Source organism: Plasmodium chabaudi (assembly GCF_900002335.3).
Source record: "Plasmodium chabaudi chabaudi strain AS genome assembly, chromosome: 11".
In the NCBI taxonomy this organism is placed as follows: domain Eukaryota; phylum Apicomplexa; class Aconoidasida; order Haemosporida; family Plasmodiidae; genus Plasmodium; species Plasmodium chabaudi.
Window position 1 is genome coordinate 756,337 of NC_030111.2, and position 22,212 is coordinate 778,548.

The window sequence follows — 22,212 nt, forward strand, 5'->3', positions numbered from 1 at the left end:
AATATATTTACAATAAAATAAAAAAGAAAAATGTGTTATTACATAAAATGTATTACGCATATAATAACATGGCCCACTGTATAAATTACAATAATATTAGATATTGACAAAATATATATATCACTTTTTATTTCTATCTCATTTTTTACAAAACAATCTATGAATATGTTTTAAAATGTATATATTTTTTATTTATTAATAATAGGATGATGAAAATATGGCTATATTTATTTGTTCATAAAAATGGTACTTTATGTATGTTAGGTCATTGCATTTTTAATAAAAATATGACAAAAAGGAGAAAGGGAAGAATGGGTTGAAGATATCTTATGTTTAGAAAAATAAATAATGTTATACATAAAACAACACCGAAAATGTTATAGTTAGAATGTAGTACCATAAGAAATATGTATTTATTATTATAGCGGAAATCTTTATAGTCAGTATATTGATAGGGCTAAATGATACAGACTATATGTATGCATATTTTTTTTATAATGATTATTCTTAGTTTATTTATGAAAGGACAAAATATAAAATCCTTTTGAATTTCTATATATAGTTTTTAGTGTTTACATATAAATCAAATTTGTATAATTTTAAGTAAATCGGAAAAAAAAGTAAAACCTGAATATAGGTAAAAGCAAAATTTTAATAAAACTAAAATAAATGTTAAAACTTAATAATTAATTTTAGAAAATAAAAAATAGAGTAATATATAATTATAAAAAAAATGATATACATGAAAAAAAAAAGAAAAGTAAAAAATTATAGGAAAATTGGAAATACACAAAAAGAAATGAAAACTCATATAAGTCCATTACAATGGGGTAAGGCACAACACACAGATTGCAACCGGGTGATTAAGTATACCTTAAAAGCTAATACATTATGTATGTACATAATTAAAAAATTGTATAAAAAATAATTTGTTTCACAAATATAGTCATGTAACAATAAAATGCTACAAATATTAACTCAGTGTTAAATAATACACTAAATGTGTATACATATACCTATATGAAAACTATCCTAAATTCATAAAAATTTATAAAATAATAATTAATTTTGTTATTAATTTGTTTAATTAATTTTCTGAATTATTCATATGTTCTGAAACCCCATTATCAGTTGGTAAATTATTTTGATTGAATTGATCTGAATTAGCAACTCCATTAAAACAATTATAATTAGGAACATTGTTTTCGTTTAAATTTCCAATATTATTTTTATTAATACTAAAAGGTAAATTTGTTTGTGAAAAATGTGTTAGATTATTATTTGGATTTCCATTTCCTTCTGCAGATCCTCCTAATTGTAATCCTACAATATTGTTATTTATAGAATTATTATTTTCTAAATTATTTAATTCTTGTTTTTCTGCTTCCAACATACCTTGAATATATACATTTTCATTATATTCTGATTTATTTTTATCTTTTTTCATTTCTGGTGGGGTTTTTGGCATACTAATCGAGATTTGGGCAACCTTATTATCAAAGTTTTCATTATTCGTATTTTGGGTGGTATTATTTATTAGTTTTTTATTTAAAAAGTAGCCATTTGTTCCGATTTCAGGCATATTCTGCACAGAAAAAATATTCATAAGGTAATTTATAAATAGTTTACATTATTTTTACATTGTATATGAACATATGGGTAGGTAAAATATCCTTACTGATGTATCCACATGGTCATGGGAATAATTGCAGTAATAATTGGCACAGTATGCTCCTATTAAATTAGTTGGTAGAAAGGGAAAACAAATAAAGGTTTATCACAAAATATTTTATTATAAACATTTACAATATCTTCATAAATGTTCATATTTTTTTTTGCTGATTTTTTTGTATATTTACCAAATTTGCATGGGACATTAGGATGAATATAAATGCACTCTGACCCAAAGGCACAATAAGGCCAATTTCGACACTACAAAAAAATTAAAATTAAATTTTATTTATTTGTTTATACATAATATAAAGATATCTTCACGTATTATGGCCCTCTAAAGGTTTATAAATAGGTATATCTTCATATATCCCAATTTCAATAATACTTGCAAAAAAATATGAACATGCAATAATATCTTACATTTTCCACTGGATGGATATATCGGCATTTATCTCCAAATTGGCAATTCGGAAGATAAAGGCATTTTTTGGGAATCTAAAAAAAACAAATACACACCCATGTATATATTATGTATATATACATATGCAAATGTTCATAATAATATAATGAACATATAGCGAAAAAGCGAGATTAACATTTCCAAGGAATTTACCTTCACCACTGCGTTTGCAGGGTCAGCTACTCCATCTTGGTTAGCCATTTGGTTTCCACCAGCTATAGAAAAAAATAAAAAAAATGGCATACATGTGTGTATATATTTTTTTCGACATATAAAAATTGCCAAATGCTTGACTAGCTAAAAACATAAGAAAAATTATATGAACAAACTAGCTAATGTGCATATTTTTTTTTATTAAAAATGTACCTATCGCTGGATTTGCGCCACCATCATTTATATTGTTTAATTTTGTTTCATCTTGTAAATTGGGATTTTGTGTATTGGATAATTGGTCATTTGCTTGAGAATTTGCATTATTATTTTTATCATTGCTATTTGCCATATTATTGGCATTTTGATTTATCCATACATTAGATATCAATGGTTGAGCTGTGTGTGCATTGTGTGGTTTTATTGCTGATTTATCAGAATTAACATAAGTTTTATTAAAATGAATTTGTTTGTTAAATTTTGGAGGGTGAAATTGTTCTTGATTTTTTTGACTGTTTAAATGCATATTATTATTTGGATTTCCAAAATTTAAGGTGTTGTTATTTTTTGCATTCATGTTCATAATATTATTTTTCGGATGTGAATAATTATTGCTGTTCATATTATTTTGAAATTTATTATTGTATGGAAAACCAGGTTGAGGAATCATATTTTTTTGTTGCATATTATTATAATGATTTGGATTTTGGGGATTAAAATAATTATTATTCACATTATTAGGCATATAGTTATTATTTGGGTTATTCATATTTCCATCTAACATATTTGGTTGCGATGCCATATAATTGCCTTGGTAAAATTTTCCTTCATAGTTCATGCCCTTGTCATATGGATAATTTCTGTTCATGACGTAGTTAGGCATTTCTTGAGGATTTAAATCTAGCCAAAAAAAATAAATAAAATATTATAGTAAATAGTAAAATGATGAAACTATTTTTTAAATTCCATTTTTCTATATTCTTTAACTTAAAGCAGTATAATATTTACACATATGAATGTGTATATTTGTTTACTTGACGAAGCGGGTTGCAAGAATGGGACTGGTTTATCATCACCAAATCGTGGGTTTGGCCTAAAAATAAGTTAATACATTTTATGAATACAAACATATATTAATACTGCATGTGAAATATATTTTATTCATTTGTTTTTTTTTGAAGTCTTCAAAATAATACTTTAAAATGGGTTTATTTTTTTTATCCAAATTGGAATCGTCCATTTCTGTGATAAAGAATGGAAGAAAATATAATAATAAATATATGAACAGTTCATAATTTATATATTTTGGCTAGCAACGACAATAAAATTTAATCGCCACTAGTATCCAGTAAATGAAACTAAAAAAGTTGAGTTATATTTAGAATAATTTATTATGTATATATGATAATATTTCATATTTTTTTACCGTTAGAGCGTAATCCATCACCATAGGAATATTCTTTGTTTCCTTTTTTCGCTCCGCCTTTTCTTTCGACATAAATTTTTCTATTTGGTGATAATGAGCGACTATAACTTCTATCATTTGTTCTTCCATTTTCTCTTAATTTGAATTTTTTATCATATTTATCATTATCGTTTATTCGTCTCCTAGATTGATTGCGATCGTAGTGGAACTTTCGTGCATGAATCCTTGAAGAGTTAGATCTGGTACTGATTTCTCTTCTTTGTCTTTTTTTATATTTTTTTGAATATGAATCAGGATCGTTAGTAGAATATTTATCGCTACCACTACGAATACTTTGCGATCGTCTTCTGGAACGCGAAAGGTTTCTTTTACTTGAATCATACTCCTTTATATAACTCTTTAAAATTGGACAAATTGAAATGTTAATAATTAAAAAAAAAAAAAATAAATAATGTGTTATTGTTAGAGAAAAGCAAAAAAGTATAAAATTTTATATATTAAGAATTTCCTTCTTATATTTTTATTATTTATAATATGGAAATATATAAATATGCAGATTTTAAAATGCACGAACTTTTGTTTTCTTGGTTTGAGTGGGCGAGTGTTTCGATCTCGAATCTGTGATTTAGAAAAAAAAAAATATATAATATAAAAATGGTGAGAAGGTATAAAATTTTGCATGAACGTGTGCAAGACATAAAATACAACATCGATGCAAACCAACAATAATGATATAACAAAAAATGATCATACCTGGACTCCTATTTGATTTATCGTAATTTAAACTATCCTTATTATTTTCTAAATTATTTAGGTTATCACCGTTTTGATTTCTTTTTATTTCATCAATAAGGTTTAATAACCAGTCGACAAAAACGGTCGTCTGAATATTTAAGTAAAAAATGGTATCATATATGAGTTTTTTTAAATTAAAAAATAATTTTTTATACTTTTTTACATAATTATGAATATTGCCAATTCTGGGCATGGCATATACATATGTATACATATAATATATATTTGTTGGATAATTTTTATTACATGATCTCCTAGAAAGTCTTTTAATTCATTACACATAAATTCGCTACTACTTTTAGAATTTCCGGCCATATGCCAAACGTATTCTGTTAATATATCGACCTCATATTCTCCTAGCAGTTCTCTCAGCTTTTCAGTAATGATATTTTGATATTTCTTATCGGTGTCCGTATTATTTGAAATCATTTTTTCCACCGTTTTTTTATCTTATTCTGTAACTACTTTTTTTTAATAAGTATGTTTGAAGTCTTAGAAATGTCTCCTCATCAATGCTTATATATACATAAATATATATGCATACAGAAACATATGTTTATATCTATATATAGGTGATGAGTTCTTTCTCTAAGTTGATTACTTATTGATTTCTATGCTATTTATTTAACTAATTATAAAAGCATTTTCTGAATAATATACTTATTTTTTATAAGATAATAATTTTATAGCGCTTTGAAATTTCTATGATTATATTATATAAAAATAAAAGTATAAAAATATTTATATATTTAAATATCTAACCTTTTATTTTTGAATTATTTTTTTAATTCATAATTATATATAATTACTCATTTAAAAAATTTTGTAATATATATTTTATATTTATATATATAATAATTCAAAAAAAATTATTTGCTTGTATATAGTTACAGTATATTATTGCATCCTTTTTCCGATACGTATATAATATCACATGTATAAACATTTTTTTAAGATCTTATATACATACAATATATTACGTTTTGAATTTATTATAATTAAAAAAATATAAATATATATACTTTAACCAATAAATGATTATATATAATATACAATTTTTTTAATCATCAACAAATTCATGCCCATTTTGTATAGCTCATTATGTATATAGCGATTTGCAAAATATTTTGAAAATTGTAACCTACGTATAATAGTTGTTATTTGGGTTCCATGTTTGCTGTTATTTTATTCCGTTCGCATGTATATATAAATATTAAGAACATACAGACATATCAATACATATATACATTCTTAATCCTCCTCCAATGTAGTACTATACATAAGTATACATATTTATGTTAACACTATCAATTCATATTTCAACGAATTTTTGCTATATTTAAAATTAGTCATCGATTTATTTACAATGAATGTAAAGCAGAGCAGATAAAAATATGTGCCCAATACAAATGCAGTAACAAATATATCCTCTATACGATATATACATTGAACAATATACAAACAGTTATATAATATAAATCAAAAAAGAAAAAAAAATATATATACATAACAAGATTAACATATATTTTGTAAAAATAAACATTTTCAGATTAAGTAGAAATGGTTTATCTTTGATGTATGAACTTTTTTTTTTCCAAGCTGCTATCCATGTTTTACAATAAATAGTGGTCACCACATTTTTTACTTACCATATACATACACATGTAGAGTTATTTTCGTTGTATAAAAAATTAAAAAATATCATGCATAATTAATATGCATTATTAAAATAAAATTTGCAATAATATTCTTGTTTCATTTTTACAAAGCCAACCAAAAATCGTTTGCAATTTTCATATAATTGTTATCCTGTTATGCATATTTTTTTACGATGTGTGCATTCTTTCCCTTTGACATAGCGATGAACTAAATTTGCAAAACCAAATGAATGAGCAGAATGGTGTGTGTATAAATATGATAATAACTGGAAATTGATAAGAAATACAAACAGTATTTGAAAATTATGAATTATTTTCAAATTTTTTAATATAAATAGATAAGCACAACCCATTTTCTACAATCGTTGTAAAAATAAACATATACTATATGAATATCATATTACAAATTAGCGGAAGAAAAATGATTTATACAATTTTTTATGTTGAATAAGTTAAAAAAAAATTACTTTTATATACAAAGGTGAAAACATTTTTTGAATTAATAAAAAAAAACTTGTGTAAAGAATATATTGGTTGCTCTATGTACAGCTTTTTATTCTGCACAGTTGTTTATATAATCATATAAGACCTTTTGAAGTTGGTAAGACGGAAGATATAATTTTTAAGCTTGCCCAGTATAAATATGCAAGCGTATTTTGCTTAGCTACTTGCACGCAGCTAGACATGAATTATTTAAAAAAAAATAAATAATCATCATTTTAAATGAAATATCAAACTGTATTATCATTTTTGTTTTTATTATATTCGTTAAGTGGAACATTTTCAAGCAAAAATAAGAATGTATTGAGTTATGAAGTAGTGAGCAGCAAAAATAGAAATGCATTGAGTTATGAAGCAGTGAGCAGCAAAAATAGAAATGCATTGAGTTATGAAGCAGTGAGTAGCAAAAATAATAAGTATGCATATTTGAAAACAAACGGATATAAAAAAAAATACACACAAAGACGAAATAGCCATAAAGAAACAAACACATATACAAATTTATATACAATTAAAGATCCATTAAAATGTAAAGTTATAAATAAAATAAAATTGGTTAGAGAAAATGCAAAACATATGGTATATAATCTTGATATAGATCATAACGGACTTTTCAAATATATAGAGGGGCAAACATGTGGTATAATTCCATATTATTCTGATCAGGATAATGAAATAAATAATAAAAAAATAGAAAATGATATAAATAGTGAAATAAATAATGTAAAACCAAAGAAATGTGGAAGATTATATTCTATATCTTCGAGTAATTCACATAATTTATCTGTTGCAATACGAATGCATAAATATGAAGAAAATCTAAATGGGATAAAAAATATAAAATATGGTTATTGTTCAGGTTATATAGAAAATTTAAAAATAAATGATGATATATATTTAACTGGACCACATGGTAATTTTATTTTACCCAACAATATTATTCAAGATAATATAAATTTAATTTTAATTGGAACTGGAACTGGTATATCACCATATATAGGATTTTTAAAAAAAATATTAATGTATGATGAAAATAATTTAATAAAAAGAAGTACATATTCCGGGTTTATACATTTATTTTATGGAGTTTATAATGAAGATTCAATTTTATATTTAAATGAATTAGAAAATTTTAAAAAGTTATATCCTAATAATTTACACATACATTATGTTTTCTCTTCTAATAGAAAATTAGAGGAACCTTCATTTTATGTACAAGATGAAATACTGAAAAGGAAAGATGAATTCTTTCACCTTTTTAATGATTATGAAACAGAACTTTATATATGTGGACATAAAGCAATAAAACAACAAATTATTAATATCTTAAAAAGTGATAATAATTTTGATATAGAGAAAAAAAAAAAAATACACATTGAAGTTTATTAGTTGGTGAACAACCAAATGATATACATACATTTCTTTCCTAAATATTTGTCTTGATACAATAAAAAAATTATAATAATTAATTAAAAATTTACAAATTTATACTTCTTATATTTTTTAGTTATACACACGATATGTGAAATATGTGTGTATATATACTTATTTGTTTTTTGTTAATTTTTTTTGAAAAAAATATTTTATTAACTATTTTTTTTATTTCCAAATATTGAAAAATAACTTAATATTGAGTTTGAAAAAAAACTAAAACACATATTACAACAGCATAGGAATAAAACCAGGACGCTGATTATGTATATAAGCCACCACATCGTATATGTTGCTGTAAAAAAAAAGGTGTAAGTATTTGTTAGTTTGCATAATTTTCATACATACATATATATATGTACAAAAGTGATCATTCATCGCGTCTTTATAAATTGATAAATAATTAATTGTTAATTTTACCTGGAGTATAATGAATTACATATTGTGACAATCCTTTTTTTACTGGCTCTGAAAAGGTGTAAAAAAAAGAAATATATTAACAACAATGTAAATATTCATTTATTTAGTTAGCCATAATAAATGTTTTTTATTATTACCATCACAAGGAGGCGATACTTCTACTGTTTGTTTTCCCCATGGTAGCATAGATGGATTTTGCTGATTTTTTTGTGTCCATCCATTATTACATTCGCAAATAATCCTATTCAGTTTTGTAATAAAAATGCATTTGCCATTTAAGCATGGATTTGTTTCTGGAAATGAACACGGATTATTTTCAATTTCACAATTTGCACCTTGAAAGAAATCACCACATTCACATTTATAATAAGGTTTGTTCGCTGTCGGTACGCATGTTCCTTTGGTGTTATAAAAAAAAGCAAAAATAAAAATTATTACATATAAATAAACGAGTGAATTGATAAATAAGCATACATATATGTGGGCATATTTTAAAACATCATAGTTTTATCCAACCTTGTTTGCATAGTGCAACCGAGCACGATTCAGTTGCATTGTTTATATTACAATCTTGTTCGCAAATATTCCATGTCTCTTTACAATGTATCCCCTTCTCATTTTCATTACATAAGCATAGCTGCTTATCATTATCTAAGACGTAACATTCATTTTTACATTCATGGTTCTCACAGTTTATGCATAATATAGTTGCAATTTTATTGTAAAAATATACGAACAATATTATTGTTATATTAAATTTTGAATATATGATCATATCGTACGTGTAAAAAAATGAAAATAAAAAATTTGAAGAAATTGCTGAAGCAAAAAATGATATTATTCAATCTTTTGTTGTAATAAATTTACATAAAACTGTAAAACACCCTAAACATATTTTTTCATTATATAAATTTAGGAAATGTATATGATCATTTATATTTTTCTCTTTTTTAGTCTCGGTTGAATTATTAATTATACATGTATTCTTTGTTTTTTTATGACTTGTTCATAATTTTTTTTTAATTTTTCCTGTTTAGCTGTATTTTGCCATTACTCTTTTTTTTCTTGTTCATAATTTTTTAGTAGTGGTTACTAGGTTATTAATTTACAGTCATATGTGTGTACACATATATAAAGATTAGTAGCACTAGACACTTTTTTACACATATTATAGTTTTTCTTAAAATATACATATTATTATGTATACAAATTAATGTATAATTTATATATAATTTAGAATTAAGATAAAATACAAGCTAGCCAAATTATATTTTATTACCATTTATCTCCTTTCACATTTTAATCATATGTATGTGCATTATATATAATGGCTATGTATATTAATATACCTTACTTGTTCATATTAATTCATAAATAAAATTATGAACAAATAAATAATGCATTAATAACAATTTGATTATATTTCTTAACAAATGTAAGCATTATATATACAACTCAATCTATTAAATATCACTAATTTGTAATTAGCTACTAATGTAGTTTTTTTTGTGCTTTGTTGTGCATGTATCAGTATTTATATATAAAAATATATTAAAAAATATGTTAAACATGTTGTGAAAGGGATAAAAATGGAATAGGTTATTAAATGATGCATACATACTTATGTAGTTGCATTATACATGCTCACAAAATGATGCCCCAAATAACTCGTGGACATATACAAGAGGAAATATCAAAGAGGCACCAATTTAAGGCTAAAAAATAAGTAATAGGAGATAAGGAAAATGACAACAATTGTAATAATAAATTATCAACGAATTTTACACAATTTTATTTATAAACATCCATATGCATGATATGTAAAGCAATATATTAAAAAGGGTGAAATAAATGTACAGGGAAAATGAAATGTATAGAGAAAATATGATTATCAATATGTATGCAAATTTATGTACCTGCAATATAAATACCTCTCATTATTCATACACACACATATATAAATACACATAGTATAGGATATCACCTTCATAACTCGGGTCATCATTTCACATTTAGTATTATGTGAATAAAAATAATAACAATAATAATACACAAATTAAAACATGTAATAAAAGGGAAATGCATAGCCTGTTTTCACAATGGTAATAATAGCAATTTTAAATAATGAAATAAATGTTTAAAACTATAATGTTATAAATGGGTATACATGAACATGGATAGGGAAATAGGATCATATGAAATATTAATATGGCTTTTTTTTTGGAAATCATGCATAATAACATGAATTTTCTATGCATATATATATGAAACAGATTACCATAGTTGTAAAATTTTATAAGGGATACTAATATTTGTGCGATCGTAATTTGATAGCTGGTAGTGGACCATCCGATTCAGGCCATGAAACCGATATTCCGTTTTGAAAAAGTATAGGTTTATATTGAGGCACAGATATAGTCATAATTGCTGAATTTCTGTAATGTTCAATATTAGCTTTCAATCCTTGTACCCTTCCCCATGTAACAGTGCATATTTTATTACTTTTAAATGCATTTAATTTATAATTATTAAAAAATTTAATAAACAGTTCAGCATAATGAGGATGTATAAAATTAATAAATGCATAACCAACATTACATTTGTTACGAAAATCAATTGGCAAATAAAAAAAATCATATAAGCCTTTAAAATGCTCATTCATAACATCCATTAACATGTTTTGTGTATATTTATTTGGTATATTCCTTAGCATAACTGTTGTAAGAGCATTATTATTATTACTATCTAAATTATGAATATTTAATATTGTTCCAAGAGGTATAGATTCTTCACATTTATATATAGTATCATTTGCATTATTATCATGATTTTCTTTATTACAAATAAAATTATCATAATGTACGGTATCCATATTATTATTATGAGCATGTGCATGTTCTATGCAACTTTTGTTTGACACTGAAGGAATAGATATAAAATTATTTAGTCTGTGTACACATTTCTCTCCGTTATCGTCACTATTATTTCCATTATTTTCATTATTTCCATTAGTTTGGTTACTAGAGATTTCTTTACTTCCAACTGTCTGATAACTGCATTTTCGATGCTGCTCATAAGGACTTAATACAGTATCCTCTATTTTTTTATCATTATTAATAACAGATTTATTATTGGAAATATTAATTTTTTTAATACAATCTATTAAATCATTATATTCATTTGTTATCGTTTCATTGTCTTTATCACTTTCACAATCAGAATAAATATGTATCATAGTAGACATTGTATTTAATTCAAAATCATCTTCTTTTTTTTTTTTTAAAAATTTCATATTTTGTTCATTCAATAAGCCATACTTTAATATTTTTTTTTCATTATTACATTGGTCATAATTTGTGGTATTGTTTTGTTTAACATTTGTAACCAAATATTCAAGATCATTTTCGCCACTATTACATGTATCACCATCTTTAACATAATTATAATATTCCTTTGAAAATCTACAATTATTATTTTCATTAGTAAATATTTTATTTAATTTATCAAGTTGATTATTACTATTCCCCTTTTTATTATAAAGAACATATGGGGATATATATGTATTTTTTATATGCACAATTCTTTTACTTTTCACTTTTTTATTTATGTCTTCGTCTTCTAAATTTATATTTTTCAAATTCATATTCATTTTTTTTGTGTCCTTATTTATATTTACAACTTTTCTATTCCTATATTCATGCGTCAGGATTATTTTAAGTCTTATTTTCTCTTTATATGTATATATATACTTTTTGTGTGTGTTGATTAAATTTTTTATGTACTTGCATATTTTTATGTTTTTTTTCTGACCGGCAAGGTAATTAAATATAACCAAATTATATCCCAAAATAAAAGTAAAATATATAAAATTATTAAAAAATATATTAAAAATATAGCATTATTTTTCTTTTTTTTTGACATTAAAAAATGCATAAAACATACATATTCTATATTTACCCTTTTAGAAGAAAAATCATGTATTCAGAATTTTGCGTTGTTAATGTTACACTATTAAAGGGAGGAATGTAATAAAACAAAATAGAAAATGTAGTTAAGTTGTATAATGAAAAATACCATAGTATTGGAAAAAAAACAGCCAATTATGAATATCCAAACATAATTTTTTTTATGAGTTATATATTTATAATATTCTTAAAATAAATGTTTTTTTAGTTGTTATGTATAATAGTTACAACAATAAAACTAAAGCCAACTTAATATTAAAGCCGCTATTCAAAAAGGCACATGAATATGCATACCCAATATATGCATGTGTACACACGATCATATGCATATATATAGAAAGAGGTATTTATTAAAATAGCAAATATAATAAACAAAAAAAAAATGAATAAAAACAAAAGGAATGTAGGGAATACACCATTTTTGTATTACATAATATTCACATATTTTCTAAAAATATTTTTAATAATAATATTTTAATAAATTTATATGAAATATGTATATACATATATTTTCTATAGTATGCTGTGATGGTATATATTATTAAAAAATTTGTGAGTATATGTCCAGTTTAAATTTGTAATGGTTATAAAAAAAATAATAATTGAAATATTTCCATTTATGTCACACCTTCTCTTCCTCTCTTTATATAGATATTTGTGTTACCAATCAAATGATAAGCAAATCATCAGAACGATGGCAAAATAAAATAGGCTATGCCTATATAATAATTTTTTTATAATTTATAAAAATTACTAAACATTAATTAATACTGATTGTACACATGGAACCATATATACACATATAATGCCCATGACCGAATAAAAATATTTTTATAAAAAAGAGATTGCCCTTTCACAATATTATAGTTAAAGCTGATTTAAAGAGTAAACATACAAAACACTTCTTAACTTCTTTTCCTAATTTACAATTGATAAATTGTAATTGGCAAAATCCCAATTTATTTTGGAAAACCATTCTGAAAAAATATAAAAATATAAAAATATATATTATATATATAGTCCAAACAGGAATGAAAAGGTGACATTGTTTTGTTCGAAATTCATCGAAATTTCATATATCTAAGGTAATAGCCTATGATATTGTGCAGAAATTATCATATAATTTCACTTTTTTTAGTTTCCTTTTTATACCTCTTATATAATCAGCTCTAGAATTTTTATAATCCACATAATAGGCATGCTCCCATACGTCTTCAAAATGGAAATAAAAAAAATCAACATAAGTGCCCAAAGACATAAACATATATACAATTGAATATGCTTTATTATGTTTGTTTCCTTTTATTTTCTTTGTATTCTTCCTTACCTAATGCTAGTATTGGATGGCCAACCTGATTTTTAATTGGACATTCAGCATCATGCCCTTGATAAATATTTAATTTATTGTCTTTAATTACTAGCCAAATCCAGCCACTTCCAAAATGACCTATAATAAAAAAAAACATGTCACGGCAATAATAAAAGCATATGTATTTATTATATTAAGCACGTGAAAAATGTAAAAAAATAAAAATAAAAGAATGTCAGACATGTATGTCATTTATTGGGTATAATTACCTGCTGCCTCCTTTGCGAATTGTTCTTTAAAATTTTCAAAAGAAACAAAGGATTCTTCAATTTTGTTTTTTATTTCGCCATACGGTTTTCCTTCTCCATTGTTTTTCAGTGACAACCAAAAAAAGTTATGATTAAATATCTGAGCTGTTAATAAAAATAAGTATATTCCGAAATGTAAGTTGTACATAAAAAATATTGCATGTTCATAATTAATAAGGACATTATATATGTATGTCATAAAAATAATTGGTATTTTTTTATTTCCACTTTATTATGCTCAATTAATTATTCATATGTATTTGTGTGCAAATATGAAATTGTACCCGCGTTATTATAAATTGGCCCATCGTATTTTTTCATTATTTCTGTAACATTAAAAGGACAAGGAAGGCGGAACTAATATATGCATATATTTTGTAAGTGTGTGTGAAAATTTAATAATATTCGTTTGTTTACCCTCTAACGACATGTTCTTTAACTCAGGATGCTTTGTTGCCAAATCTTTGAAGGAAGAAATTTAAAAAAATGTCAAATGAAAACAATAACTTGAATTGTGGAAGGGTGATATTAATAAATTTACATGGGCTATAATGTATTATTTTATTATTTTATTTTGTACCATTTAAATTTTTCACATACGCGGCATGATGTTTACTGTAGTGATACTTAATTGCCTCCTCACTCAAAAATGGTTTCATTTCTTGAGGATTCTACAAATATCAAAAAAAATACCAGATATATGTATACACTTTGTTATACATAATTAGTTTATAATTATTTTGGCTAGTACATTAATATAATAAACCGAAATAAAAAAAAAGTGTCATAAATTACATGCACTGTTCATATTTAAATATGTCTATGCAAATTATTGGCACTATTATTGAACTTTTTTGTTAATCTTAGTATTTTTTTATCATACGAATGGAAGTTTCATTAAGGAAAAAGGTTTTGCATTCCACAAAGGTGTTACTCCCCATGTTTCATACAAACTATCATTTGTCTTGGTTAATTTTGTATGAATAGCTCTAGACTTTGATAATGAAATTCCTTTGAAAATTAAATAATTTAATTTAATAGAACTTTTTAAATTGGGAACCCCTAAAAATGGACATAAATTAGGAAGTAATATTTATTTAAATATATACATATATGCAAGCGTATTATTTAGGCAAGTAAAATATTAAAGACAACATGATTAATTAAAAATGTCTCGATTTTGTAGCTATCTATACACGTATGATGAATATTTATTTTTTTTTTTTCATTTTATGATAACCTTTTATACATTCCCGTTTTCCTACACATGTGATACAAAAGAAGACCAACAAAAATGTAAAAAAAGGCATTTCTATTTTTGGCAAAATATATTATGTCTATATAGAAAAGAACAGAATTCTTCTACAAATAAGAAGTAAAACTTTCATAACATAAATTTTAACACTTTATTATTAAGCCTGCAAAAACTAATGTCATAAAAAATGATGGGACATTAGAAAAATTCCATAATGGATAAATTTGTTATTTTTTTTTATCTTCAATTCAATGTGATCAATTATTTTTTAATATTTTTCTAAAAATTAGCTGATACACACATGTATATATACTTTTATTTTTTATATATAAAATAAAGACCCTCAAAAAATGGGAGGATATATTATGTTTTTTGATTTTATATCTTTAAAGGAAGCACATTTCTAAACTAATAAATAATTTGTAATTTTTATTATATATGACAATTTTATATTTCTAATGTCGAAAAAAACGAAAAAATATATTTCGAACAAATGTTTTTTTCAATTTTTTATTCAAATTATTTCTTTTGTCGATATATTTATAACTTATACAAAAAAAAATACAATATTATGTATATACGTACTATATATTTTGCCGTATTATTTTTTCTCCAAGCTACAAAATTATAAAGCACAGTATGAAAATTATAAAATAAGATTTTTTTTTAATTATTCATAAAAATAACAATTTATATCTTTTTATTTTTGTTATATATCATACTGGTATTATATTGAAGTTAATGACAAAACTAAAATTTTTAATCTATAAAATAATATTGGCAAAAAATATATTATACATGTATATATAATATAATTACAGCGAATTAAAAAACTGTATCATAAAAAAATCCTATTCAGTTCTTCATCATTCAAATATAGTAGTACCATCATAAAAATATTTTTGTTTTTTTTTTAATTTCATTTGTATGATATATTAAAAATTATTTGTAATTTATGGGAGATAAAATTAAAATAACTCAATGTTCATTTCGTTTTTTACGAATTCAAAAATTGTTCTATATACCAAGAAAAAGCAACACAATTCGTTGAAGATTTTATTTAAAAAAAAATAATAATAAAGCAAAGCACAATAAATAGTGACAAAGTAGTGACGAAGTTGTGACGAAGTAGTGGCAGACAGTTTTGCGAATGCATATTGGACGGCATATAATGTCCGCATTGAATTGCAATTTTTTGTAATAACAAAGTTTTCAGTTTAAATGGTTTCCCCAAACGTAAATATCAAATAAGTCTATACATATACATAATTATATAGATAGCCAAAAAGGCAGCAAGCTAAAATAAATAAATTATATTACCTGAACTGTTCATACAATTTTGTAAAATAAAAAAAAAATTATTAATTATTTGGCTATTTAAAAAATATATGCTAAAATTGGTAGCGAATTATGGGTATGCATGAGTATGAAAAATTCACGTTAAAAAGTGAGAAATAATAAGAGTAAACAGAAATATTTTGAAAATAAGTTATTGCAATAATTGTGACTAACTTTCTTAATATTCATTTTTTACGTTATTTGATAAAATGCATTACGATCCTTTGGTAGCCCTATCTACATTATCACCGATAGAAAAATTATCGGATGAAAATTCCAAAAAAAAATCAAGATGGGGAAATAATGCAAATAATTCTTTAGAAAATAAAGTAGTCCCAAGTAAATGGGGCGATGAAAATTACAAACCATATTTGCCATTACCATTTGTAGATTTCCCACCAGGTTTAACACCTTCACAATTAGATCAATTTTTAAGGGAACAAAGATATGATGAATTAACAAAAAAATTAAATAAAGGGGAGTTAGAGCATGTTGATCCAGATATAAGACCTGCATCACCTCCACCAATTTATGATAAAAATGGTAATAGAATAAATACTAGAGAAGCTCGAATTAAAAATAGTATGATTGAAGAGCATCATAGATTAGTTGAATATTTATTAAAACATGTTGAAGGTTTTGTAGCTCCTTCGAATTATAAACCTATTAAAAAGATTCGTAAAATTGAAATACCAATTGATAAATATCCAGAATATAATTTTATGGGATTAATAATTGGACCAAGAGGGTGTAACCATAAAAGGTTAGAAGCCGAAAGTGGTGCACAAATAAGTATAAGAGGTAAAGGTACACAAAAAGAAGGAAAAAAAACAGATCACCAAACAGATATTGAAGCAAATATGCCTAAGCATGTTCATATATCAGCAGATACTGAAGAATGTGTTGAAAGAGCAGTAAGTTTAATAACTCCATTGTTAGATCCTACACATCCATTACATGAAGAATTTAAAAAAAAAGGTTTAGAACAACTAGCATTAGTAAATGGAATAAATTTAAATCAATTAGAAACTCAAAGATGTGCAATGTGTAATTCAACAACACATTTAACACATGAATGTCCAGAAAATATGAATATACAAAATTTTAAAAAGCCTGAAATAAAATGTAATTTATGTGGTGACCATGGTCATATAACACTTGATTGTAAACTAGCCAAACAAAATAATTTTATGAAAAATAATTTCGACCCAGCTAATATACCTGCACCACCACCCGATGATGGAATGACTTCTACTTATGACAGAAAAAATAATCACCCTTACATAAATAAGCAAGATAAAACACAAATGGATATGGAATATCAAAAAATGATGAGCGAATTAAATAAAGATTGGGATGGTACTAATAATCAAAAAGGAAACAAAAAAAATGCAAATAATTATCCTTTAAATGATAATACAAATGATGGTTATTCATTCCCCCCAAATCCTAACAATTTTTCAGATACATCAAATAATAAACAACATAATAAAAATTATGGTCATCCTATGATGCCACAAATGAATATGAAAAATATGAATAATCCAAATTTTATTCCATTAGGAAAAAGTAATAATTCATTTAATGATGATATAAAAAATGTTAGTCATCAAAATTATTATGATAATTATAATACAAAAACGGGTATAAATAATAATGATAATGAACAAAATTTTAATGCAAATATGAATTATCAAGGGATGGGCAATATGCCATTAAATCCACCATTACCAATGTTACCAAATTTTTTTAATTTTTCGCCATTTATGAATAATGCCTTTCCTCAAGCCGGAGCATTGCCATACCCCAATGGCCAGCAAATGCCCATGGACCCCATGTACATGCAAGCCTTTCCTGGTAAGCAACAATTTGCAATTGTATCGCGACGCGAATCGTTACTATGCTTTTTACTTATTATTTTGGCTTTTTTTACTTATTATTTTGGCTTTTTTACTGATTGTTTTGTTTATTTTCTCCGTTTTAGGGTGGCCACAAATTCCTATGAACTATTCAGAGGATTTCCTGGCGCAAGCTGCTGCCCCTGACACCAATCCACCACCTCTTCCATCAGAAAATGCAAACCCCCCCGAAGAAACAAATGATATGTAGAAATTTTAATTATAAAACGATGAATTATAAAAAAATAAAAAATGATAAAATGATAAAATAATAATATAAAATTGAACAAACGCAAATATATACATAATTGTGTGAAGAGGCAATGTTTATATATTCTCTGACAAAAGTGCACACACCATAATATAATTAAGCGTATGTGCTTCATGTTTCCGAAGTTTTAAAAACACATACATGATTTTTTTTTTTTTGAAATTCAGTAATATGCGAAGAATTTAGTATCCTTCCTCCTTATTTATTGGTTTTGCTAACAAATTAACAATTTGATTGGAAAACTTTTTTTTTATGTCATTTACAATTTTTATGTTTTTATATATACTAGGAAATTTTGTATATAACCAGCAATACAAATCAATTATTTCATAATAAAATTCTAGTATTTTTATATATTCATCAAAACCGACATTGTTTTGAGTATCATCTTTTGCACACAGTGGATATTTTAATTCATTGTGTGTGTTATTATATAAATCCATAAACATCGGATTTGTTAATTTTGAATCAAAAGGAAATAAATTATTATATGTTTGATAATTATCATTTTGTATATCCTTCAAGTTAGAATTTATAATATCGGAGCTATTATATGAAGCTGAATAAATAAAATTATTATTGGAATTAATTTTATCTTCCCCACAAGAATGTTCATAATTGTTTTTGTAATTATTGTTAACATCATTTGGTGAGTTATCATTTTTATTATTCGGATTGCTTTCCATATATTTCAACATTGAAAACATATCATTATTTATACATTCAAAAAAATCAACATATCCCAATATACTATGTGACATAGCAAATGTCCTTAAAACATTTATCATAATTATATTATTTATATTGATAGGGGATATTGTATATATAAAGAGTGTATTTTTATCTATATTTATATCCTTTAAAAATTTCGCAATAAATATAATTTGATTATAATTTTTTGTTAAAAAAAAATAAGAATCATTTAATTTTAAATAATCAATCAATATTTGTAATATTTCATATAGTTCAATTTTAGCTTTATATTCAAATTCTAATATTTTACTTAGTTTTTCAATAGTGTCAAAGTTTGGAAAATATCCTGCCCGTAAAGTAGTGGTACTATTTTTTTTATTATTATCAATATTATTTTGGCTAGCTGGATATTCTTCCTTTTTTATATCATCACCATATTTATCCATATTATATAATACATCATTTTTTATCTCTTCATTTACTGTGTTAGAATTTATATTACCCAATAGCTGATCGCATGGTATATTACCAATAGATTGGTCAACCAAATTATTTAAATCTGTATCTTCCTTCATGTTGTTTAATTCATAATAATTTTCATCATCATTGCCAATTAACTTTTTGATATTTTTATTTTCAAAAAGATTTTTTAAAATTTTCATATCTTCATAATTTACACACGTAACAAAACCATCACTCGAATTTCCTGAACAATTTTCATCAAACCTTCCAGCTCTTCCTGCTATTTGTAATATTTCAGATACATTTAAATATCGAATAATATCACCATCATATTTTTTTAATGAATAAAATATAATTCTTTTTATTTTAATATTCAGCCCCATTCCAATAACATCCGTTGCTACTAAAACTGTTTCTTTTTCTATACCATGAGTTTCATTTTTTATATTGCTATTACTGCTTTTGGCTAGTTCGCAATAATAATTAAATAACTCTATTTGTTTTTTTTTGGACTCAGGGGGTAAAGTTCCATAAATTACAAAAACACGTTTGTTAAGTTTTTCAAGTTTATTTTTTAGTAGCATTATGTTATTTCGTGAAAAGCTTATTATACAATCACCTGTTTTAACATCGTCTAATGGCTGTATATTTTTTTCTAATTTTAATTTGTTCAGGCGTTTAAATCGTTTTATTATGACTTGGTCATGTAAAATGTCGGACAATTCCTTTATTAAATTAACAATATGTTCACTACCACAAAGATATATTTCTTCGCATTTTAAATTCATTAATACATGAGTCCATGCATACCCACGTATACTATTATTAATCATTTGTATTTCGTCAATTATTGCACAATCATATTTTTCATTTAATGGTGTCATTTCAATTGTGCACACAGTATGTGTGCTGTTAGCTTTTTTAATTATTTCCTGACCTGTTAATAAATTTGCACTCTTTTTTAAATTTAATAATTTTTTATGTATTTCCCATGTTAATAATCTTAAAGGGGAACAATATAACCCGTTTTTTGAATCAATAAATTTGTTGAAAGCTTCATGTGTTTTTCCACTGTTTGTCGGTCCAACATAAAGATATAATTTTCTATTCAAGTTGTTTTTCATTTTTCTAATTTCATTTATTTCGGTAAAATCGCATAATTTTTTAATATGTTCATAAAATATCCATTGTTTGTGGTAATATCTTTTTATAAAGCTTAGAAAAATGGTTAGAAGTTTTTCATACGAATTTAAATAACATTTATTCTCTTCTATTTTCAAACTTAAAGCATGGTTAGCGTGGGAATCGTTACTAAGCATTTGCCCATCCTCTTCGTTCACCTTTGCATTACCACTACCACCAATGCAGCCATTACTGCAGCAATTCGTATCTATCTCTTTTGTAGCTAACTCCCTTAAGCTCATTAAATTATTTTTATCGTTTTTAATTGCTTCCAAAAAATGATTTCTCACATCCGTATCTTGTAGAAAAAATAAGGGAATATTATAACGATGAATAACATTTCGAACTAATTCCTTTTCATTTATAATTTTAATCAAAACATTTCTTATTTTTAACACTTCTTGCTCGTTTAGCATTACATACTGTTGTGCTTTTCTATATTCTTCATTTACTTTTTCAAAATATATATTAGTATTACTTATGTTTCTTCGACATTGTTGCAGGATTAAGTAATTTCCATTGCTTTGGCAGTACTCTTTTCTGATTTCTCTTATATAAAGATTTAAGAAACATTTTCGAATATCTCTTATCATTTTTTAGTGCATTTCAATAGATAATTAATGGGCATGAAGACGGAAAATCAACTGAAAAAAACATTGTATCTGTTTGTCACTTCCTTTCTTCTTTCTTCGTAACTTCTTAAATGCGCTGGCTATATTTTTTTACAGTTAGCCACAAAATTGTTAAAAATTGGAACTCTTAAAAGTTCTTCATTTTATAGGTAATATGGTTAATCTACCTGATTTTTTATAGCATCATGATTTTCCCATTGTTCACATTATGTGATATATAAGTAAAAATATGAATATTATGCAGCGTACCTTGTATTCATTACTCTATGAAATTAATTTTATTTTCCAACAATATTTTCTACTGTTTTATCATTATTTTGGAAATTATTATACATTTTTTACTCCCACCATTTTATATATGCGTATTTGTTTTATACCTGAAAA

At 24.5% G+C, this 22,212-nt stretch overlaps 7 protein-coding genes across 7 annotated transcripts; 2 read left to right on the forward strand and 5 right to left on the reverse strand.

Annotated features, from left to right (window-relative positions):
- Positions 1-1,087: 1,087 nt before the first annotated feature.
- PCHAS_1121500 (nuclear polyadenylated RNA-binding protein NAB2, putative) lies at positions 1,088-4,934 on the reverse strand (the record flags this gene model as incomplete). The annotated part of the gene is made up of 12 exons (XM_016798606.1): positions 1,088-1,585; positions 1,679-1,734; positions 1,860-1,932; positions 2,095-2,169; positions 2,288-2,349; positions 2,501-3,184; positions 3,319-3,377; positions 3,481-3,526; positions 3,711-4,107; positions 4,285-4,328; positions 4,464-4,593; positions 4,752-4,934. 12 exons carry the CDS (start codon positions 4,932-4,934, stop codon positions 1,088-1,090), a joined length of 2,307 nt encoding a protein of 768 aa, XP_016653990.1.
- Positions 4,935-6,886: 1,952 nt separating this feature from the next.
- PCHAS_1121600 (ferredoxin--NADP reductase, putative) lies at positions 6,887-8,053 on the forward strand (the record flags this gene model as incomplete). The annotated part of the gene is made up of 1 exon (XM_735155.2): positions 6,887-8,053. The coding sequence occupies one exon, from the start codon at positions 6,887-6,889 to the stop codon at positions 8,051-8,053; it is 1,167 nt and encodes a 388-aa protein (XP_740248.2).
- A 197-nt stretch (positions 8,054-8,250) lies between these two features.
- PCHAS_1121700 (EGF-like membrane protein, putative) lies at positions 8,251-9,290 on the reverse strand (the record flags this gene model as incomplete). The annotated part of the gene is made up of 4 exons (XM_016798607.1): positions 8,251-8,390; positions 8,516-8,563; positions 8,653-8,913; positions 9,032-9,290. The coding sequence occupies 4 exons, from the start codon at positions 9,288-9,290 to the stop codon at positions 8,251-8,253; spliced, it is 708 nt and encodes a 235-aa protein (XP_016653991.1).
- A 1,530-nt stretch (positions 9,291-10,820) lies between these two features.
- PCHAS_1121800 (MEI2-like RNA-binding protein, putative) lies at positions 10,821-12,164 on the reverse strand (the record flags this gene model as incomplete). The annotated part of the gene is made up of 1 exon (XM_731523.2): positions 10,821-12,164. The coding sequence occupies one exon, from the start codon at positions 12,162-12,164 to the stop codon at positions 10,821-10,823; it is 1,344 nt and encodes a 447-aa protein (XP_736616.2).
- Positions 12,165-13,398: 1,234 nt separating this feature from the next.
- Positions 13,399-15,407, reverse strand: PCHAS_1121900 (superoxide dismutase [Fe], putative; the record flags this gene model as incomplete). Its single annotated transcript, XM_016798608.1, has 9 exons — positions 13,399-13,457; positions 13,633-13,692; positions 13,808-13,927; positions 14,059-14,202; positions 14,382-14,423; positions 14,515-14,559; positions 14,678-14,768; positions 14,981-15,159; positions 15,338-15,407. 9 exons carry the CDS (start codon positions 15,405-15,407, stop codon positions 13,399-13,401), a joined length of 810 nt encoding a protein of 269 aa, XP_016653992.1.
- Positions 15,408-16,899: 1,492 nt separating this feature from the next.
- PCHAS_1122000 (conserved Plasmodium protein, unknown function) lies at positions 16,900-18,799 on the forward strand (the record flags this gene model as incomplete). Its single annotated transcript, XM_738379.1, has 2 exons — positions 16,900-18,547; positions 18,675-18,799. 2 exons carry the CDS (start codon positions 16,900-16,902, stop codon positions 18,797-18,799), a joined length of 1,773 nt encoding a protein of 590 aa, XP_743472.1.
- Positions 18,800-19,041: 242 nt separating this feature from the next.
- Positions 19,042-21,789, reverse strand: PCHAS_1122100 (ATP-dependent RNA helicase SUV3, putative; the record flags this gene model as incomplete). Its single annotated transcript, XM_738380.2, has 1 exon — positions 19,042-21,789. The coding sequence occupies one exon, from the start codon at positions 21,787-21,789 to the stop codon at positions 19,042-19,044; it is 2,748 nt and encodes a 915-aa protein (XP_743473.2).
- Positions 21,790-22,212: the final 423 nt, after the last annotated feature.